The following is a 17,675-nucleotide window of genomic DNA, read 5'->3' on the forward strand; positions in this document are numbered from 1 at the left end:
AGATAATAGAAATATAGAAGAGTTTACCTCTCCACTCAGCAGATAATAATAGAAATATAGAAGAGTTTACCTCTCCACTCAGCAGATAATAATAGAAATATAGAAGAGTTTACCTCTCTGCTCAGCAGATAATAACAGAAATATAGAAGAGTTTACCTCTCCACTCAGCAGATAATAATAGAAATATAGAAGAGTTTACCTCTCCACTCAGCAGATAATAATAGAAATATAGAAGAGTTTACCTCTCCGCTCAGCAGATAATAATAACATAGAAGAGTTTACCTCTCCACTCAGCAGATAATAGAAATATAGAAGAGTTTAGCTCTCCACTCAGCAGATAATAGAAATATAGAAGAGTTTAGCTCTCCACTCAGCAGATAATAATAGAAATATAGAAGAGTTTACCTCTCCGCTCAGCAGATAATAATAGATATATAGAAGAGTTTACTTCTCCACTCAGCAGATAATAATAGAAATATAGAAGAGTTTACCTCTCCGCTCAGCAGATAATAGAAATATAGAAGAGTTTACCTCTCCGCTCAGCAGATAATAGATATATAGAAGAGTTTAGCTCTCCACTCAGCAGATAATAGAAATATAGAAGAGTTTACCTCTCCACTCAGCAGATAATAATAGAAATAAAGAAGAGTTTACCTCTCCACTCAGCAGATAATAATAGAAATATAGAAGAGATTACCTCTCCACTCAGCAGATAATAATAGATATATGGAGCAGTTACCTCTCCGCTCAGCAGATAATAATAGAAATATAGAAGAGTTTACCTCTCCACTCAGCAGATAATAATAGAAATATAGAAGAGTTTACCTTTCCGCTCAGCAGATAATAATAGAAATATAGAAGAGATTACCTCTCCACTCAGCAGATAATAATAGATACATAGAAGAGTTTACCTCTCCACTCAGCAGATAATAATAGAAATATAGAAGAGTTTACCTCTCCACTCAGCAGATAATAATAGATATATAGAAGAGTTTACCTCTCCACTCAGCAGATAATAATAGAAATATAGAAGAGTTTACCTCTCCACTCAGCAGATAATAATAGAAATATAGAAGAGTTTACCTCTCCGCTCAGCAGATAATAAGAGAAATATAGAAGAGTTTACCTCTCCACTCAACAGATAATAATAATAGATATACAGAAGAGTTTACCTCTCCACTCAGCAGATAATAATAGAAATATAGAAGAGTTTACCTCTCCACCCAGCAGATAATAATAGAAATATAGAAGAGATTACCTCTCCGCTCAGCAGATAATAATAGAAATATAGAAGAGTTTACCTCTCCACTCAGCAGATAATAGAAATATAGAAGAGTTTACCTCTCCGCTCAGCAGATAATAATAGAAATATAGAAGAGTTTACCTCTCCACTCAGCAGATAATAGATATATAGAAGAGTTTACCTCTCCACTCAGCAGATAATAATAGAAATATAGAAGAGTTTACCTCTCCACTCAGCAGATAATAGATATATAGAAGAGTTTACCTCTCCACTCAGCAGATAATAATAGAAATATAGAAGAGTTTACCTCTCCACTCAGCAGATAATAATAGATATATAGAAGTTTACCTCTCCACTCAGCAGATAATAGAAATATAGAAGAGTTTACCTCTCCACTCAGCAGATAATAATAGAAATATAGAAGAGTTTACCTCTCCACTCAGCAGATAATAATAGATATATAGAAGTTTACCTCTCCGCTCAGCAGATAATAATAGAAATATAGAAGAGTTTACCTCTCCACTCAGCAGATAATAGATATATAGAAGAGTTTACCTCTCCACTCAGCAGATAATAATAGATATATAGAAGTTTACCTCTCCGCTCAGCAGATAATAATAGAAATATAGAAGAGTTTACCTCTCCACTCAGCAGATAATAGATATATAGAAGAGTTTACCTCTCCACTCAGCAGATAATAGAAATATAGAAGAGTTTACCTCTCCACTCAGCAGATAATAATAGAAATATAGAAGAGTTTACCTCTCTACTCAGCAGATAATGATAGCTATATAGAAGAGTTTACCTCTCCACTCAGCAGATAATAGAAATATAGAAGAGTTTACCTCTCCGCTCAGCAGATAATAGAAATATAGAAGAGTTTACCTCTCCACTCAGCAGATAATAATAGAAATATAGAAGAGTTTACCTCTCCGCTCAGCAGATAATAGAAATATAGAAGAGTTTACCTCTCCACTCAGCAGATAATAATAGAAATATAGAAGAGTTTACCTCTCCACTCAGCAGATAATAGAAATATAGAAGAGTTTACCTCTCCACTCAGCAGATAATAATAGAAATATAGAAGAGTTTACCTCTCCACTCAGCAGATAATAATAGAAATATAGAAGAGTTTACCTCTCCACTCAGCAGATAATAGATATATAGAAGAGTTTACCTCTCCACTCAGCAGATAATAATAGATATATAGAAGAGTTTACCTCTCCGCTCAGCAGATAATAGAAATATAGAAGAGTTTACCTCTCCACTCAGCAGATAATAATAGAAATATAGAAGAGTTTACCTCTCCACTCAGCAGATAATGATAGAAATATAGAAGAGTTTACCTCTCCACTCAGCAGATAATAATAGAAATATAGAAGAGTTTACCTCTCCACTCAGCAGATAATAATAGAAATATAGAAGAGTTTACCTCTCCGCTCAGCAGATAATAATAGAAATATAGAAGAGTTTACCTCTCCACTCAGCAGATAATAGAAATATAGAAGAGTTTACCTCTCCACTCAGCAGATAATAATAGACATATAGAAGAGTTTACCTCTCCACTCAGCAGGTAATAATAGAAATATAGAAGAGTTTACCTCTCCACTCAGCAGATAATAGAAATATAGAAGAGTTTACCTCTCCACTCAGCAGATAATAATAGAAATATAGAAGAGTTTACCTCTCCACTCAGCAGATAATAATAGAAATATAGAAGAGTTTACCTCTCCACTCAGCAGATAATAGATATATAGAAGAGTTTACCTCTCCACTCAGCAGATAATAATAGAAATATAGAAGAGTTTACCTCTCCACTCAGCAGATAATAATAGAAATATAGAAGAGTTTACCTCTCCACTCAGCAGATAATAATAGAAATATAGAAGAGTTTACCTCTCCACTCAGCAGATAATAGATATATAGAAGAGTTTACCTCTCCACTCAGCAGATAATAATAGAAATATAGAAGAGTTTACCTCTCCACTCAGCAGATAATAATAGAAATATAGAAGAGTTTACCTCTCCACTCAGCAGATAATAATAGACATATAGAAGAGTTTACCTCTCCACTCAGCAGATAATAATAGAAATATAGAAGAGTTTACCTCTCCACTCAGCAGATAATAATAGAAATATAGAAGAGTTTACCTCTCCGCTCAGCAGATAATAATAATATAGAAGAGTTTACCTCTCCGCTCAGCAGATAATAGAAATATAGAAGAGTTTAGCTCTCCACTCAGCAGATAATAATAGAAATATAGAAGAGTTTACCTCTCCGCTCAGCAGATAATAGAAATATAGAAGAGTTTACCTCTCCGCTCAGCAGATAATAGATATATAGAAGAGTTTACCTCTCCGCTCAGCAGATAATAATAGATATATAGAAGAGTTTACTTCTCCACTCAGCAGATAATAGAAATATAGAAGAGTTTACCTCTCCGCTCAGCAGATAATAGAAATATAGAAGAGTTTACCTCTCCGCTCAGCAGATAATAGAAATATAGAAGAGTTTACCTCTCCACTCAGCAGATAATAGAAATATAGAAGAGTTTACCTCTCCACTCAGCAGATAATAATAGAAATATAGAAGAGTTTACCTCTCCACTCAGCAGATAATAATAGAAATATAGAAGAGTTTACCTCTCCACTCAGCAGATAATAATAGAAATATAGAAGAGTTTACCTCTCCACTCAGCAGATAATAGATATATAGAAGAGTTTACCTCTCCGCTCAGCAGATAATAATAGAAATATAGAAGAGTTTACCTCTCCACTCAGCAGATAATAATAGAAATATAGAGGAGTTTACCTCTCCACTCAGCAGATAATAATAGAAATATAGAAGAGTTTACCTCTCCACTCAGCAGATAATAATAGAAATATAGAAGAGTTTACCTCTCCACTCAGCAGATAATAATAGAAATATAGAGGAGTTTACCTCTCCACTCAGCAGATAATAATAGAAATATAGAAGAGTTTACCTCTCCACTCAGCAGATAATGATAGAAATATAGAAGAGTTTACCTCTCCACTCAGCAGATAATAATAGAAATATAGAAGAGTTTACCTCTCCACTCAGCAGATAATAATAGAAATATAGAAGAGTTTACCTCTCCGCTCAGCAGATAATAATAGAAATATAGAAGAGTTTACCTCTCCACTCAGCAGATAATAATAGAAATATAGAAGAGTTTACCTCTCCGCTCAGCAGATAATAATAGAAATATAGAAGAGATTACCTCTCCACTCAGCAGACAATAATAGAAATATAGAAGAGTTTACCTCTCCACTCAGCAGATAATAATAGAAATATAGAAGAGTTTACCTCTCCACTCAGCAGATAATAGAAATATAGAAGAGTTTACCTCTCCACTCAGCAGATAATAGAAATATAGAAGAGTTTACCTCTCCACTCAGCAGATAATAATAGAAATATAGAAGAGATTACCTCTCCACTCAGCAGATAATAATAGAAATATAGAAGAGTTTACCTCTCCACCCAGCAGATAATAATAGAAATATAGAAGAGATTACCTCTCCGCTCAGCAGATAATAATAGAAATATAGAAGAGTTTACCTCTCCACTCAGCAGATAATAATAGATATATAGAAGAGTTTACCTCTCCACTCAGCAGATAATAATAGAAATATAGAAGAGTTTACCTCTCCACTCAGCAGATAATAGAAATATAGAAGAGTTTACCTCTCTACTCAGCAGATAATGATAGATATATAGAAGAGTTTACCTCTCCACTCAGCAGATAATAGAAATATAGAAGAGTTAACCTTTCCGCTCAGCAGATAATAGAAATATAGAAGAGTTTACCTCTCCACTCAGCAGATAATAATAGAAATATAGAAGAGTTTACCTCTCCGCTCAGCAGATAATAGAAATATAGAAGAGTTTACCTCTCCACTCAGCAGATAATAGATATATAGAAGAGTTTACCTCTCCACTCAGCAGATAATAGAAATATAGAAGAGTTTACCTCTCCACTCAGCAGATAATAGAAATATAGAAGAATTTACCTCTCCACTCAGCAGATAATAATAGAAATATAGAAGAGTTTACCTCTCCACTCAGCAGATAATAGAAATATAGAAGAGTTTACCTCTCCACTCAGCAGATAATAATAGATATATAGAAGAGTTTACCTCTCCACTCAGCAGATGATAGAAATATAGAAGAGTTTACCTCTCCGCTCAGCAGATAATAATAGAAATATAGAAGAGTTTACCTCTCCGCTCAGCAGATAATAATAGAAATATAGAAGAGTTTACCTCTCCACTCAGCAGATAATAGTAGAAATATAGAAGAGTTTACCTCTCCGCTCAGCAGATAATAATAGAAATATAGAAGAGTTTACCTCTCCACTCAGCAGATAATAATAGAAATATAGAAGAGTTTACCTCTCCACTCAGCAGATAATAATAGATATATAGAAGAGTTTACCTCTCCACCCAGCAGATAATAATAGATATATAGAAGAGTTTACCTCTCCACTCAGCAGATAATAATAGAAATATAGAAGAGTTTACCTCTCCACTCAGCAGATAATAATAGAAATATAGAAGAGTTTACCTCTCCACTCAGCAGATAATAATAGAAATATAGAAGAGTTTACCTCTCCACTCAGCAGATAATAATAGAAATATAGAAGAGTTTACCTCTCCACTCAGCAGATAATAATAGAAATATAGAAGAGTTTACCTCTCCACTCAGCAGATAATAATAGATATATAGAAGAGTTTACCTCTCCACTCAGCAGATCATAATAGAAATATAGAAGAGTTTACCTCTCCACTCAGCAGATAATAATAGATATATAGAAGAGTTTACCTCTCCACTCAGCAGATAATAATAGAAATATAGAAGAGTTTACCTCTCCACTCAGCAGATAATAGTAGAAATATAGAAGAGTTTACCTCTCCACTCAGCAGATAATAATAGAAATATAGAAGAGTTTACCTCTCCACTCAGCAGATAATAATAGATATATAGAAGAGTTTACCTCTCCACTCAGCAGATAATAATAGAAATATAGAAGAGTTTACCTCTCCACTCAGCAGATAATAATAGATATATAGAAGAGTTTACCTCTCCACTCAGCAGATAATAATAGAAATATAGAAGAGTTTACCTCTCCGCTCAGCAGATAATAATAGAAATATAGAAGAGTTTACCTCTCCACTCAGGAGATAATAGAAATATAGAAGAGTTTACCTCTCCACTCAGCAGATAATAGAAATATAGAAGAGTTTACCTCTCCACTCAGCAGATAATAGAAATATAGAAGAGTTTACCTCTCCGCTCAGCAGATAATAGAAATATAGAAGAGTTTACCTCTCCACTCAGCAGATAATAGATATATAGAAGAGTTTACCTCTCCACTCAGCAGATAATAATAGAAATATAGAAGAGTTTACCTCTCCGCTCAGCAGATAATAATAGATATATGGAAGAGTTTACCTCTCCGCTCAGCAGATAATAATAGAAATATAGAAGAGTTAACCTCTCCACTCAGCAGATAATAATAGATATATAGAAGAGTTTACCTCTCCGCTCAGCAGATAATAATAGAAATATAGAAGAGTTTACCTCTCCGCTCAGCAGATAATAATAGAAATATAGAAGAGTTTACCTCTCCACTCAGCAGATTATAATAGATATATAGAAGAGTTTACCTCTCCGCTCAGCAGATAATAATAGAAATATAGAAGAGTTTACCTCTCCACTCAGCAGATAATAGAAATATAGAAGAGTTTACCTCTCCGCTCAGCAGATAATAATAGATATATAGAAGAGTTTACCTCTCCGCTCAGCAGATAATAATAGAAATATAAAAGAGTTCACCTCTCCACTCAGCAGATAATAGAAATATAGAAGAGTTTACCTCTCCACTCAGCAGATAATAGAAATATAGAAGAGTTTACCTCTCCACTCAGCAGATAATAATAGATATATAGAAGAGTTTACCTCTCCGCTCAGCAGATAATAATAGAAATATAAAAGAGTTCACCTCTCCACTCAGCAGATAATAATAGAAATATAGAAGAGTTTACCTCTCCACTCAGCAGATAATAATAGAAATATAGAAGAGTTTACCTCTCCACTCAGCAGATAATAGAAATATAGAAGAGTTTACCTCTCCACTCAGCAGATAATGATAGAAATATAGAAGAGTTTACCTCTCCACTCAGCAGATAATAGAAATATAGAGGAGTTTACCTCTCCACTCAGCAGATAATAGATATATAGAAGAGTTTACCTCTCCACTCAGCAGATAATAATAGAAATATAGAAGAGTTTACCTCTCCACTCAGCAGATAATAGAAATATAGAAGAGTTTACCTCTCCACTCAGCAGATAATAGAAATATAGAAGAGTTTACCTCTCCACTCACCAGATAATAATAGAAATATAGAAGAGTTTACCTCTCCACTCAGCAGATAATAGAAATATAGAAGAGTTTACCTCTCCACTCAGCAGATAATAGATATATAGAAGAGTTTACCTCTCCACTCAGCAGATAATAATAGAAATATAGAAGAGTTTACCTCTCCGCTCAGCAGATAATAATAGAAATATAGAAGAGTTTACCTCTCCGCTCAGCAGATAATAGATATATAGAAGAGTTTACCTCTCCACTCAGCAGATAATAATAGATATATGGAGCAGTTACCTCTCCACTCAGCAGATAATAATAGATATATAGAAGAGTTTACCTCTCCACTCAGCAGATAATAATAGAAATATAGAAGAGTTTACCTCTCCACTCAGCAGATAATAATAGATATATAGAAGAGTTTACCTCTCCACTCAGCAGATCATAATAGAAATATAGAAGAGTTTACCTCTCCACTCAGCAGATAATAATAGATATATAGAAGAGTTTACCTCTCCACTCAGCAGATAATAATAGAAATATAGAAGAGTTTACCTCTCCACTCAGCAGATAATAATAGAAATATAGAAGAGTTTACCTCTCCACTCAGCAGATAATCATAGAAATATAGAAGAGTTTACCTCTCCACTCAGCAGATAATAATAGATATATAGAAGAGTTTACCTCTCCACTCAGCAGATAATAATAGAAATATAGAAGAGTTTACCTCTCCGCTCAGCAGATAATAATAGAAATATAGAAGAGTTTACCTCTCCACTCAGCAGATAATAGAAATATAGAAGAGTTTACCTCTCCACTCAGCAGATAATAGAAATATAGAAGAGTTTACCTCTCCACTCAGCAGATAATAGAAATATAGAAGAGTTTACCTCTCCGCTCAGCAGATAATAGAAATATAGAAGAGTTTACCTCTCCACTCAGCAGATAATAGATATATAGAAGAGTTTACCTCTCCACTCAGCAGATAATAATAGAAATATAGAAGAGTTTACCTCTCCACTCAGCAGATAATAATAGAAATATAGAAGAGTTTACCTCTCCGCTCAGCAGATAATAGAAATATAGAAGAGTTTACCTCTCCACTCAGCAGATAATAATAGAAATATAGAAGAGTTTACCTCTCCACTCAGCAGATAATAATAGAAATATAGAAGGGTTTACCTCTCCGCTCAGCAGATAATAATAGATATATGGAAGAGTTTACCTCTCCGCTCAGCAGATAATAATAGAAATATAGAAGAGTTAACCTCTCCACTCAGCAGATAATAATAGATATATAGAAGAGTTTACCTCTCCACTCAGCAGATAATAGAAATATAGAAGAGTTTACCTCTCCACTCAGCAGATAATAATAGAAATATAGAAGAGTTTACCTCTCCGCTCAGCAGATAATAATAGAAATATAGAAGAGTTTACCTCTCCGCTCAGCAGATAATAGATATATAGAAGAGTTTACCTCTCCACTCAGCAGATAATAATAGATATATGGAGCAGTTACCTCTCCACTCAGCAGATAATAATAGATATATAGAAGAGTTTACCTCTCCACTCAGCAGATAATAATAGAAATATAGAAGAGTTTACCTCTCCACTCAGCAGATAATAATAGATATATAGAAGAGTTTACCTCTCCACTCAGCAGATCATAATAGAAATATAGAAGAGTTTACCTCTCCACTCAGCAGATAATAATAGATATATAGAAGAGTTTACCTCTCCACTCAGCAGATAATAATAGAAATATAGAAGAGTTTACCTCTCCACTCAGCAGATAATAATAGAAATATAGAAGAGTTTACCTCTCCACTCAGCAGATAATCATAGAAATATAGAAGAGTTTACCTCTCCACTCAGCAGATAATAATAGATATATAGAAGAGTTTACCTCTCCACTCAGCAGATAATAATAGAAATATAGAAGAGTTTACCTCTCCACTCAGCAGATAATAATAGATATATAGAAAAGTTTACCTCTCCACTCAGCAGATAATAATAGAAATATAGAAGAGTTTACCTCTCCGCTCAGCAGATAATAATAGAAATATAGAAGAGTTTACCTCTCCACTCAGCAGATAATAGAAATATAGAAGAGTTTACCTCTCCACTCAGCAGATAATAGAAATATAGAAGAGTTTACCTCTCCACTCAGCAGATAATAGAAATATAGAAGAGTTTACCTCTCCGCTCAGCAGATAATAGAAATATAGAAGAGTTTACCTCTCCACTCAGCAGATAATAGATATATAGAAGAGTTTACCTCTCCACTCAGCAGATAATAATAGAAATATAGAAGAGTTTACCTCTCCACTCAGCAGATAATAATAGAAATATAGAAGAGTTTACCTCTCCGCTCAGCAGATAATAGAAATATAGAAGAGTTTACCTCTCCACTCAGCAGATAATAATAGAAATATAGAAGAGTTTACCTCTCCACTCAGCAGATAATAATAGAAATATAGAAGAGTTTACCTCTCCGCTCAGCAGATAATAATAGATATATGGAAGAGTTTACCTCTCCGCTCAGCAGATAATAATAGAAATATAGAAGAGTTAACCTCTCCGCTCAGCAGATAATAATAGAAATATAGAAGAGTTTACCTCTCCGCTCAGCAGATAATAATAGAAATATAGAAGAGTTTACCTCTCCACTCAGCAGATAATAATAGATATATAGAAGAGTTTACCTCTCCGCTCAGCAGATAATAATAGAAATATAGAAGAGTTTACCTCTCCACTCAGCAGATAATAGAAATATAGAAGAGTTTACCTCTCCGCTCAGCAGATAATAATAGAAATATAGAAGAGTTTACCTCTCCACTCAGCAGATAATAATAGAAATATAGAAGAGTTTACCTCTCCACTCAGCAGATAATAATAGAAATATAAAAGAGTTCACCTCTCCACTCAGCAGATAATAATAGAAATATAGAAGAGTTTACCTCTCCACTCAGCAGATAATAGAAATATAGAAGAGTTTACCTCTCCACTCAGCAGATAATGATAGAAATATAGAAGATTTTACCTCTCCGCTCAGCAGATAATAGAAATATAGAAGAGTTTACCTCTCCACTCAGCAGATAATAGAAATATAGAAGAGTTTACCTCTCCACTCAGCAGATAATGATAGAAATATAGAAGATTTTACCTCTCCGCTCAGCAGATAATAGAAATATAGAAGAGTTTACCTCTCCGCTCAGCAGATAATAGAAATATAGAAGAGTTTACCTCTCCACTCAGCAGATAATGATAGAAATATAGAAGATTTTACCTCTCCGCTCAGCAGATAATAGAAATATAGAAGAGTTTACCTCTCCACTCAGCAGATAATAGAAATATAGAAGAGTTTACCTCTCCACTCAGCAGATAATGATAGAAATATAGAAGATTTTACCTTCCGCTCAGCAGATAATAGAAATATAGAAGAGTTTACCTCTCCACTCAGCAGATAATGATAGAAATATAGAAGAGTTTACCTCTCCGCTCAGCAGATAATAATAGATATATAGAAGAGTTTACCTCTCCACTCAGCAGATAATAGAAATATAGAAGAGTTTACCTCTCCACTCAGGAGATAATAATAGAAATATAGAAGAGTTTACCTCTCCACTCAGCAGATAATGATAGAAATATAGAAGAGTTTACCTCTCCACTCAGCAGATAATAGAAATATAGAAGAGTTTACCTCTCCACTCAGCAGATAATAATAGATATATAGAAGAGTTTACCTCTCCACTCAGCAGATAATGATAGAAATATAGAAGAGTTTACCTCTCCACTCACCAGATAATAATAGAAATATAGAAGAGTTTACCTCTCCACTCAGCAGATAATAATAGATATATAGAAGAGTTTACCTCTCCACTCAGCAGATAATGATAGAAATATAGAAGAGTTTACCTCTCCACTCAGCAGATAATAATAGAAATATAGAAGAGTTTACCTCTCCACTCAGCAGATAATAGTAGAAATATAGAAGAGTTTACCTCTCCACTCAGCAGATAATAATAGAACATAGAAGAGTTTACCTCTCCACTCAGCAGATAATAATAGAAATATAGAAGAGTTTACCTCTCCACTCAGCAGATAATAATAGAAATATAGAAGAGTTTACCTCTCCACTCAGCAGATAATAATAGAAATATAGAAGAGTTTACCTCTCCACTCAGCAGATAATAGGAATATAGAAGAGTTTACCTCTCCACTCAGCAGATAATAATAGAAATATAGAAGAGTTTACCTCTCCACTCAGCAGATAATAATAGAAATATAGTAGAGTTTACCTCTCCACTCAGCAGATAATAATAGATATATAGAGGAGTTTACCTCTCCGCTCAGCAGATAATAATAGATATATAGAAGAGTTTACCTCTCCACTCAGCAGATATTAATAGAAATATAGAAGAGTTTACCTCTCCACTCAGCAGATAATAGTAGAAATATAGAAGAGTTTACCTCTCCACTCAGCAGATAATAATAGAATATAGAAGAGTTTACCTCTCCACTCAGCAGATAATAGATATATAGAAGAGTTTACCTCTCCACTCAGCAGATAATAATAGATATATAGACGAGTTTACCTCTCCACTCAGCAGATAATAGTAGAAATATAGAAGAGTTTACCTCTCCACTCAGCAGATAATAATAGAAATATAGAAGAGTTTACCTCTCCACTCAGCAGATAATAATAGAAATATAGAAGAGTTTACCTCTCCACTCAGCAGATAATAATAGAAATATAGAAGAGTTTACCTCTCCGCTCAGCAGATAATAATAGATATATAGAAGAGTTTACCTCTCCGCTCAGCAGATAATAATAGATATATAGAAGAGTTTACCTCTCCACTCAGCAGATAATAATAGATATATAGAAGAGTTTACCTCTCCACTCAGCAGATAATAATAGATATATAGAAGAGTTTACCTCTCCACTCAGCAGATAATAATAGAAATATAGAAGAGTTTACCTCTCCACTCAGCAGATAATAATAGAAATATAGAAGAGTTTACCTCTCCACTCAGCAGATAATAATAGATATATAGAAGAGTTTACCTCTCCACTCAGCAGATAATAGATATATAGAAGAGTTTACCTCTCCTCTCAGCAGATAATAATAGAAATATAGAAGAGTTTACCTCTCCGCTCAGCAGATAATAATAGATATATGGAGCAGTTTCCTCTCCACTCAGCAGATAATAATAGATATATGGAGCAGTTACCTCTCCGCTCAGCAGATAATAATAGATATATGGAGCAGTTACCTCTCCACTCAGCAGATAATAATAGATATATGGAGCAGTTACCTCTCCGCTCAGCAGATAATAATAGATATATGGAGCAGTTACCTCTCCGCTCAGCAGATAATAATAGAAATATAGAAGAGTTTACCTCTCCGCTCAGCAGATAATAGAAATATAGAAGAGTTTACCTCTCCACTCAGCAGATAATAGAAATATAGAAGAGTTTACCTCTCCACTCAGCAGATAATAATAGAAATATAGAAGAGTTTACCTCTCCACTCAGCAGATAATAGATATATAGAAGAGTTTACCTCTCCTCTCAGCAGATAATAATAGAAATATAGAAGAGTTTACCTCTCCGCTCAGCAGATAATAATAGAAATATAGAAGAGTTTACCTCTCCGCTCAGCAGATAATAATAGATATATGGAGCAGTTTCCTCTCCACTCAGCAGATAATACTAGATATATGGAGCAGTTTCCTCTCCACTCAGCAGATAATAATAGATATATGGAGCAGTTTCCTCTCCGCTCAGCAGATAATAATAGATATATGGAGCAGTTACCTCTCCGCTCAGCAGATAATAATAGATATATGGAGCAGTTTCCTCTCCGCTCAGCAGATAATAATAGATATATGGAGCAGTTTCCTCTCCGCTCAGCAGATAATAATAGAAATATAGAAGAGTTTACCTCTCCGCTCAGCAGATAATAGAAATATAGAAGAGTTTACCTCTCCACTCAGCAGATAATAATAGATATATGGAGCAGTTTCCTCTCCACTCAGCAGATAATACTAGATATATGGAGCAGTTTCCTCTCCACTCAGCAGATAATAATAGATATATGGAGCAGTTTCCTCTCCGCTCAGCAGATAATAATAGATATATGGAGCAGTTTCCTCTCCGCTCAGCAGATAATAATAGATATATGGAGCAGTTACCTCTCCGCTCAGCAGATAATAATAGATATATGGAGCAGTTTCCTCTCCGCTCAGCAGATAATAATAGATATATGGAGCAGTTTCCTCTCCGCTCAGCAGATAATAATAGATATATGGAGCAGTTACCTCTCCGCTCAGCAGGGAGATGATCTCCAGGGCGCAGGCGATGATTCTTCGGGACGTCTCTGCCTCCATCCTCGGCCGTCGCTCAGGTGACAGATGTTGGATGATGTCGGGGGATGGAGACCTTCAGCTTCTGTATAATAACGGCTGATACCAGAGAACAATCTGCGGCTGCTGCACTGTAGAGATGAAGGACCTGTGATGATGTCAGCACCATGTGACCAGAAGGGGCGGAGCTCAGCAGAGCAGTGGTGGAGCAGGGCCTGTGATGATGTCAGCACCATGTGACCAGAAGGGGCGGAGCTCAGCAGAGCAGTGGTGGAGCAGGACCTGTGGTGATGTCAGTGTCATGTGACTGGAGGGGCGGAGCTGTGGGGTATATATAGGAGCAGGCTGGCTGTGGGGAGCACTCGTAGTGATGGGCATCCGGCTCTTTTTGCACGTTCTGTTTCTTTTCCTGCGTTTATCCCTCCGGTCCCTTCACTATACAGCCTGGGCCTCATTATACAGCTGTACAGGAGTCTAGTGAAGGCTTGCGAGCATTATTATTATTATTATTATTATTATTATTATTATTGGGCATTGCCGAGTTCTCGGACTGTCGCTCCTGGGATCAGGCCCTCACTCCTCGTCTGTAGTGTGACTTATTTTCTGCTCTCACCTGTCCTGTCCCCTCCCCTGTAAAGCTCCCGGGGCTCATGCAGCATAGTCGGGGAGAATGACGCCTGCAGCGAGCGGCCCGGACCCCAGTGAGTGACAGGTGTGATGCAGTGACCCCATTACAGGTAGGGGGCGCTGCATTGTCTCCCCAGAATACACATGGAGGTGTATTGAGGCCATAGGAACGCATGGCAATCGCAGGTATAACTGTAGTAATGAGACAAAATCCGGCATATTTGTGATTGGCCAGTATGTGTATCGCAGAGGAAGATACTCTGCACTACTGTCAGCCTGAGGTAAAGATGTTCTGGGACCTGTAGTCCCACAAGTAACTGTGTTGTGTTTGTATAATTATGAAGGGAGGCTGGCAGGGCTAGTTATGAGAGATAGGTGGGTCAAACTAGCCACACACACTCCCATCTAGGGGAGTGGATACAGCTTGATAATGTGACCACGGTGTGGGTCACATGTTCCTGTATGGTCTCTGTGTAAGGTACTGGAGCCTTTGTGTTGGGAGTGTTGTCTCCCTGAAGAGCACGTAGTGGGGCTTTGGACCTGGTGGCCTGGGGTGTTGGACTAATGTCCTGAATAGCACCCGGACAGACCTCATGCCTCTGTGTTGGACGGTCCCAGGTGGGATGGACGTCCTGAAGAGCACAGTGTGATCGTGGTCCTGGACGGTCTGTGTTGGAAGCTCCTGTGAGTGGAGTTTTCCTGGAGCACCTGAGAGACCGTGGACCTGGACGATCTGTGTTGGGGAAGCTATTGTCCTTCGGTGGGTCTGGACTGACTGAGGTATGCCTGCCAGGCAAGTTGGTGATTCCCATGAGGCAGCTTTCCCAGAAGACAGGACTGACAAGGAGTCAGCGTGAGGATCGGAGCTCCTGGAAGGTAGCCCCGGACAAGGTGATTGTCATAAACTGTGATATATGGCATAGAAGTGTATTTGCCATATGAACTGTGTGGTAACCCACGGCAACTGGTCAGGAGAGGACCAGTGTGTTTAGTTGCTGCAGACTAATGATGCAAGCTTCTGATGAAGTAACGGACTATGTGTAAGCCAATGATGTGTAACCTGGCTTACGGTGCGGTTTATGAGTCTTAAATAAACCGTACGGACTGTTTTTGTGTTTAAAAATCGTGCCCGTGTGCTTGAATCCCATGCCAAGCGAGTATTCCCCAACGCGTTAGTGACCGCTATCTCACATATGGTGCTTGCTAGACTGCAGGCAGTGGTCCGGGAAAGCACGTGCGGAGTTAATTGCTGTGGCTCGGCGGGGCCACGAAGTTGACAAGCGTCTTGCTGTGGAGCGGCGGGTCCACGAAGTCTGCGGTGGAGCCATGCAGAGCCTTGTAGAGTGTAGCTGCGGTTGCAGCAAGAGGTTCTGCAGCAGCCGGAGCTGCAGTGGCAGCAGCAGCATCTTGTGATCAGCAGCCGAAGGTGCCGATGGTTTGTAACTGCAGTAGGAGCTGTGGCAGTACCAACAGGAGCTGGTGAGGTGACATGAAAAAAAAAAAATTGTGCTCCAGGTCGTGCAGACTCTTAAAGGGCCAGTGCCACCCCAGAGACATAGTGGTGTACTGTGAGAACTGGGACCTGAGAGTGCCGTGGGGAAGTCCACGGGGTGTACTCCAGGGAAGGGGTGGTGTCCCTAAAAGTGGGCAGTGTTAGGAACGCACCAAATCATTATAAGGATGGTATAAAGTGCGTTCGCAGCCCGGGGTCCACCGTGCAGAGATGACACCTGCTGGTCGATAATGGCGGACAGTATATGGCGGTATAATGTGAACACTCACGGGTTAGCTTCACCCGGTATGTAAGGAAGCGAACCCTGTTGCGTCACTGGGCCGCAATACCACAAAGTGAACGCTAGTATTGGGTCACAGGACTCTGCCCCAAGGACACGGGGTTAGAGTCCCTCTAGACCACTAACACTCAGCGCCACGACTGCAGTGCCAGAGAAAAACCTAAATAATGATTTACCGCACTGAGTGCGTACAGCGCTGCTCTGGCACACGCCACTAACCACCCTAACTAGGGCCAGGAAAGCGCATTAGTTGCGCAAGGCGCCGCACTGGCATTCGCTACTAATAGACGCTGTGTATTCGTGCCTAGTGCTGGATGGCACAGTCAGGCGCTAGGTAGCTTAATCACCCAAGTACATTCAGCAACACTAGGGATAGGTATGATTAAGGAGTTTTCACCAGATTCAGTTACACATCCACACACACACATAATTTCTGATTTATAATAGCGCATGACCATGCAAACCTTTTATGACTGGAGCCTTCCAGGACCTTCCTATTGCTCCAATCGGAGCTGCTACAGGACCTGAGCATGTGACCCCCCCGACCACCCATGAGAGGTCGTCCCGTGGGCATGCTCAGTAGAAGAAAAGCAGGACTTAGTCATGGAACGTCTGCTCGCCGCTGATCAATGCTGGTTACAAAGGCTGAGCCTGGAAAGGCAGCGGTAACCAAACGCACAGTATCTGCTTGAGCCAGACGCTGGGACCGATGTCTCTACTGAGCAGACTCCACTGCGGCTGAAAGAGAATGGGAGACTGCAGCGGACATGGTTCAAGATTCCCCCTGTGGAGCGGTGGGAACTCGACACTTAACACGCGGTGACAAAACAGGGATGGTTGCCCAAAAGGGGGCAGAGTCCCAAAAGGGGGCAGTGACCCGAACAGGGATGGTTGCTCACAAAGGGGTGGAATCTCAAAAGGGGGCTGTAACCCAAACAGGGAAGGTTGCCCAAAAAGGGGTGGTAACCAGAACAGGGATAGTTTCCCAAAAAGTGGCGGAGCATCCCGAAGGAGTGCTGCAGGCAAATTATTCCCAGGGGCATGTGAATTATGTGTGTCCAGTCTGCAATGTGAGCTATCCCGGCGAGAGTTTACGGGAGTGTGCCCTGCGGATGCATGAGATGGAAATGTGTGGACTGGTAGATTCTTGGAGCCCGGTGACTCTAGTGAGGGTTGCACCTGAGGGATTTGAAATACCCAATAGGAGGGTTAGGGTCACCTGCATCCATGGGCACACTAAGGACTATCCAG

General features: G+C 38.3%; 1 protein-coding gene across 1 annotated transcript in view; it reads right to left on the reverse strand.

Moving 5' to 3' along the window:
* Positions 1-14,165, reverse strand: part of LOC143808899 (uncharacterized) — a 143,625-nt gene extending 129,460 nt beyond the window's left edge. The window contains exon 1 of the mRNA XM_077292080.1: positions 13,960-14,165. Within this exon, the coding sequence (XP_077148195.1) occupies positions 13,960-14,028 (69 nt within the window). The 5' untranslated portion in view covers positions 14,029-14,165. The remainder of the gene's footprint in view (positions 1-13,959) is intronic.
* Between the last annotated feature and the right edge of the window lie 3,510 nt (positions 14,166-17,675).

This window comes from Ranitomeya variabilis, chromosome 2, assembly GCF_051348905.1.
Source record: "Ranitomeya variabilis isolate aRanVar5 chromosome 2, aRanVar5.hap1, whole genome shotgun sequence".
Taxonomy (NCBI): domain Eukaryota; kingdom Metazoa; phylum Chordata; class Amphibia; order Anura; family Dendrobatidae; genus Ranitomeya; species Ranitomeya variabilis.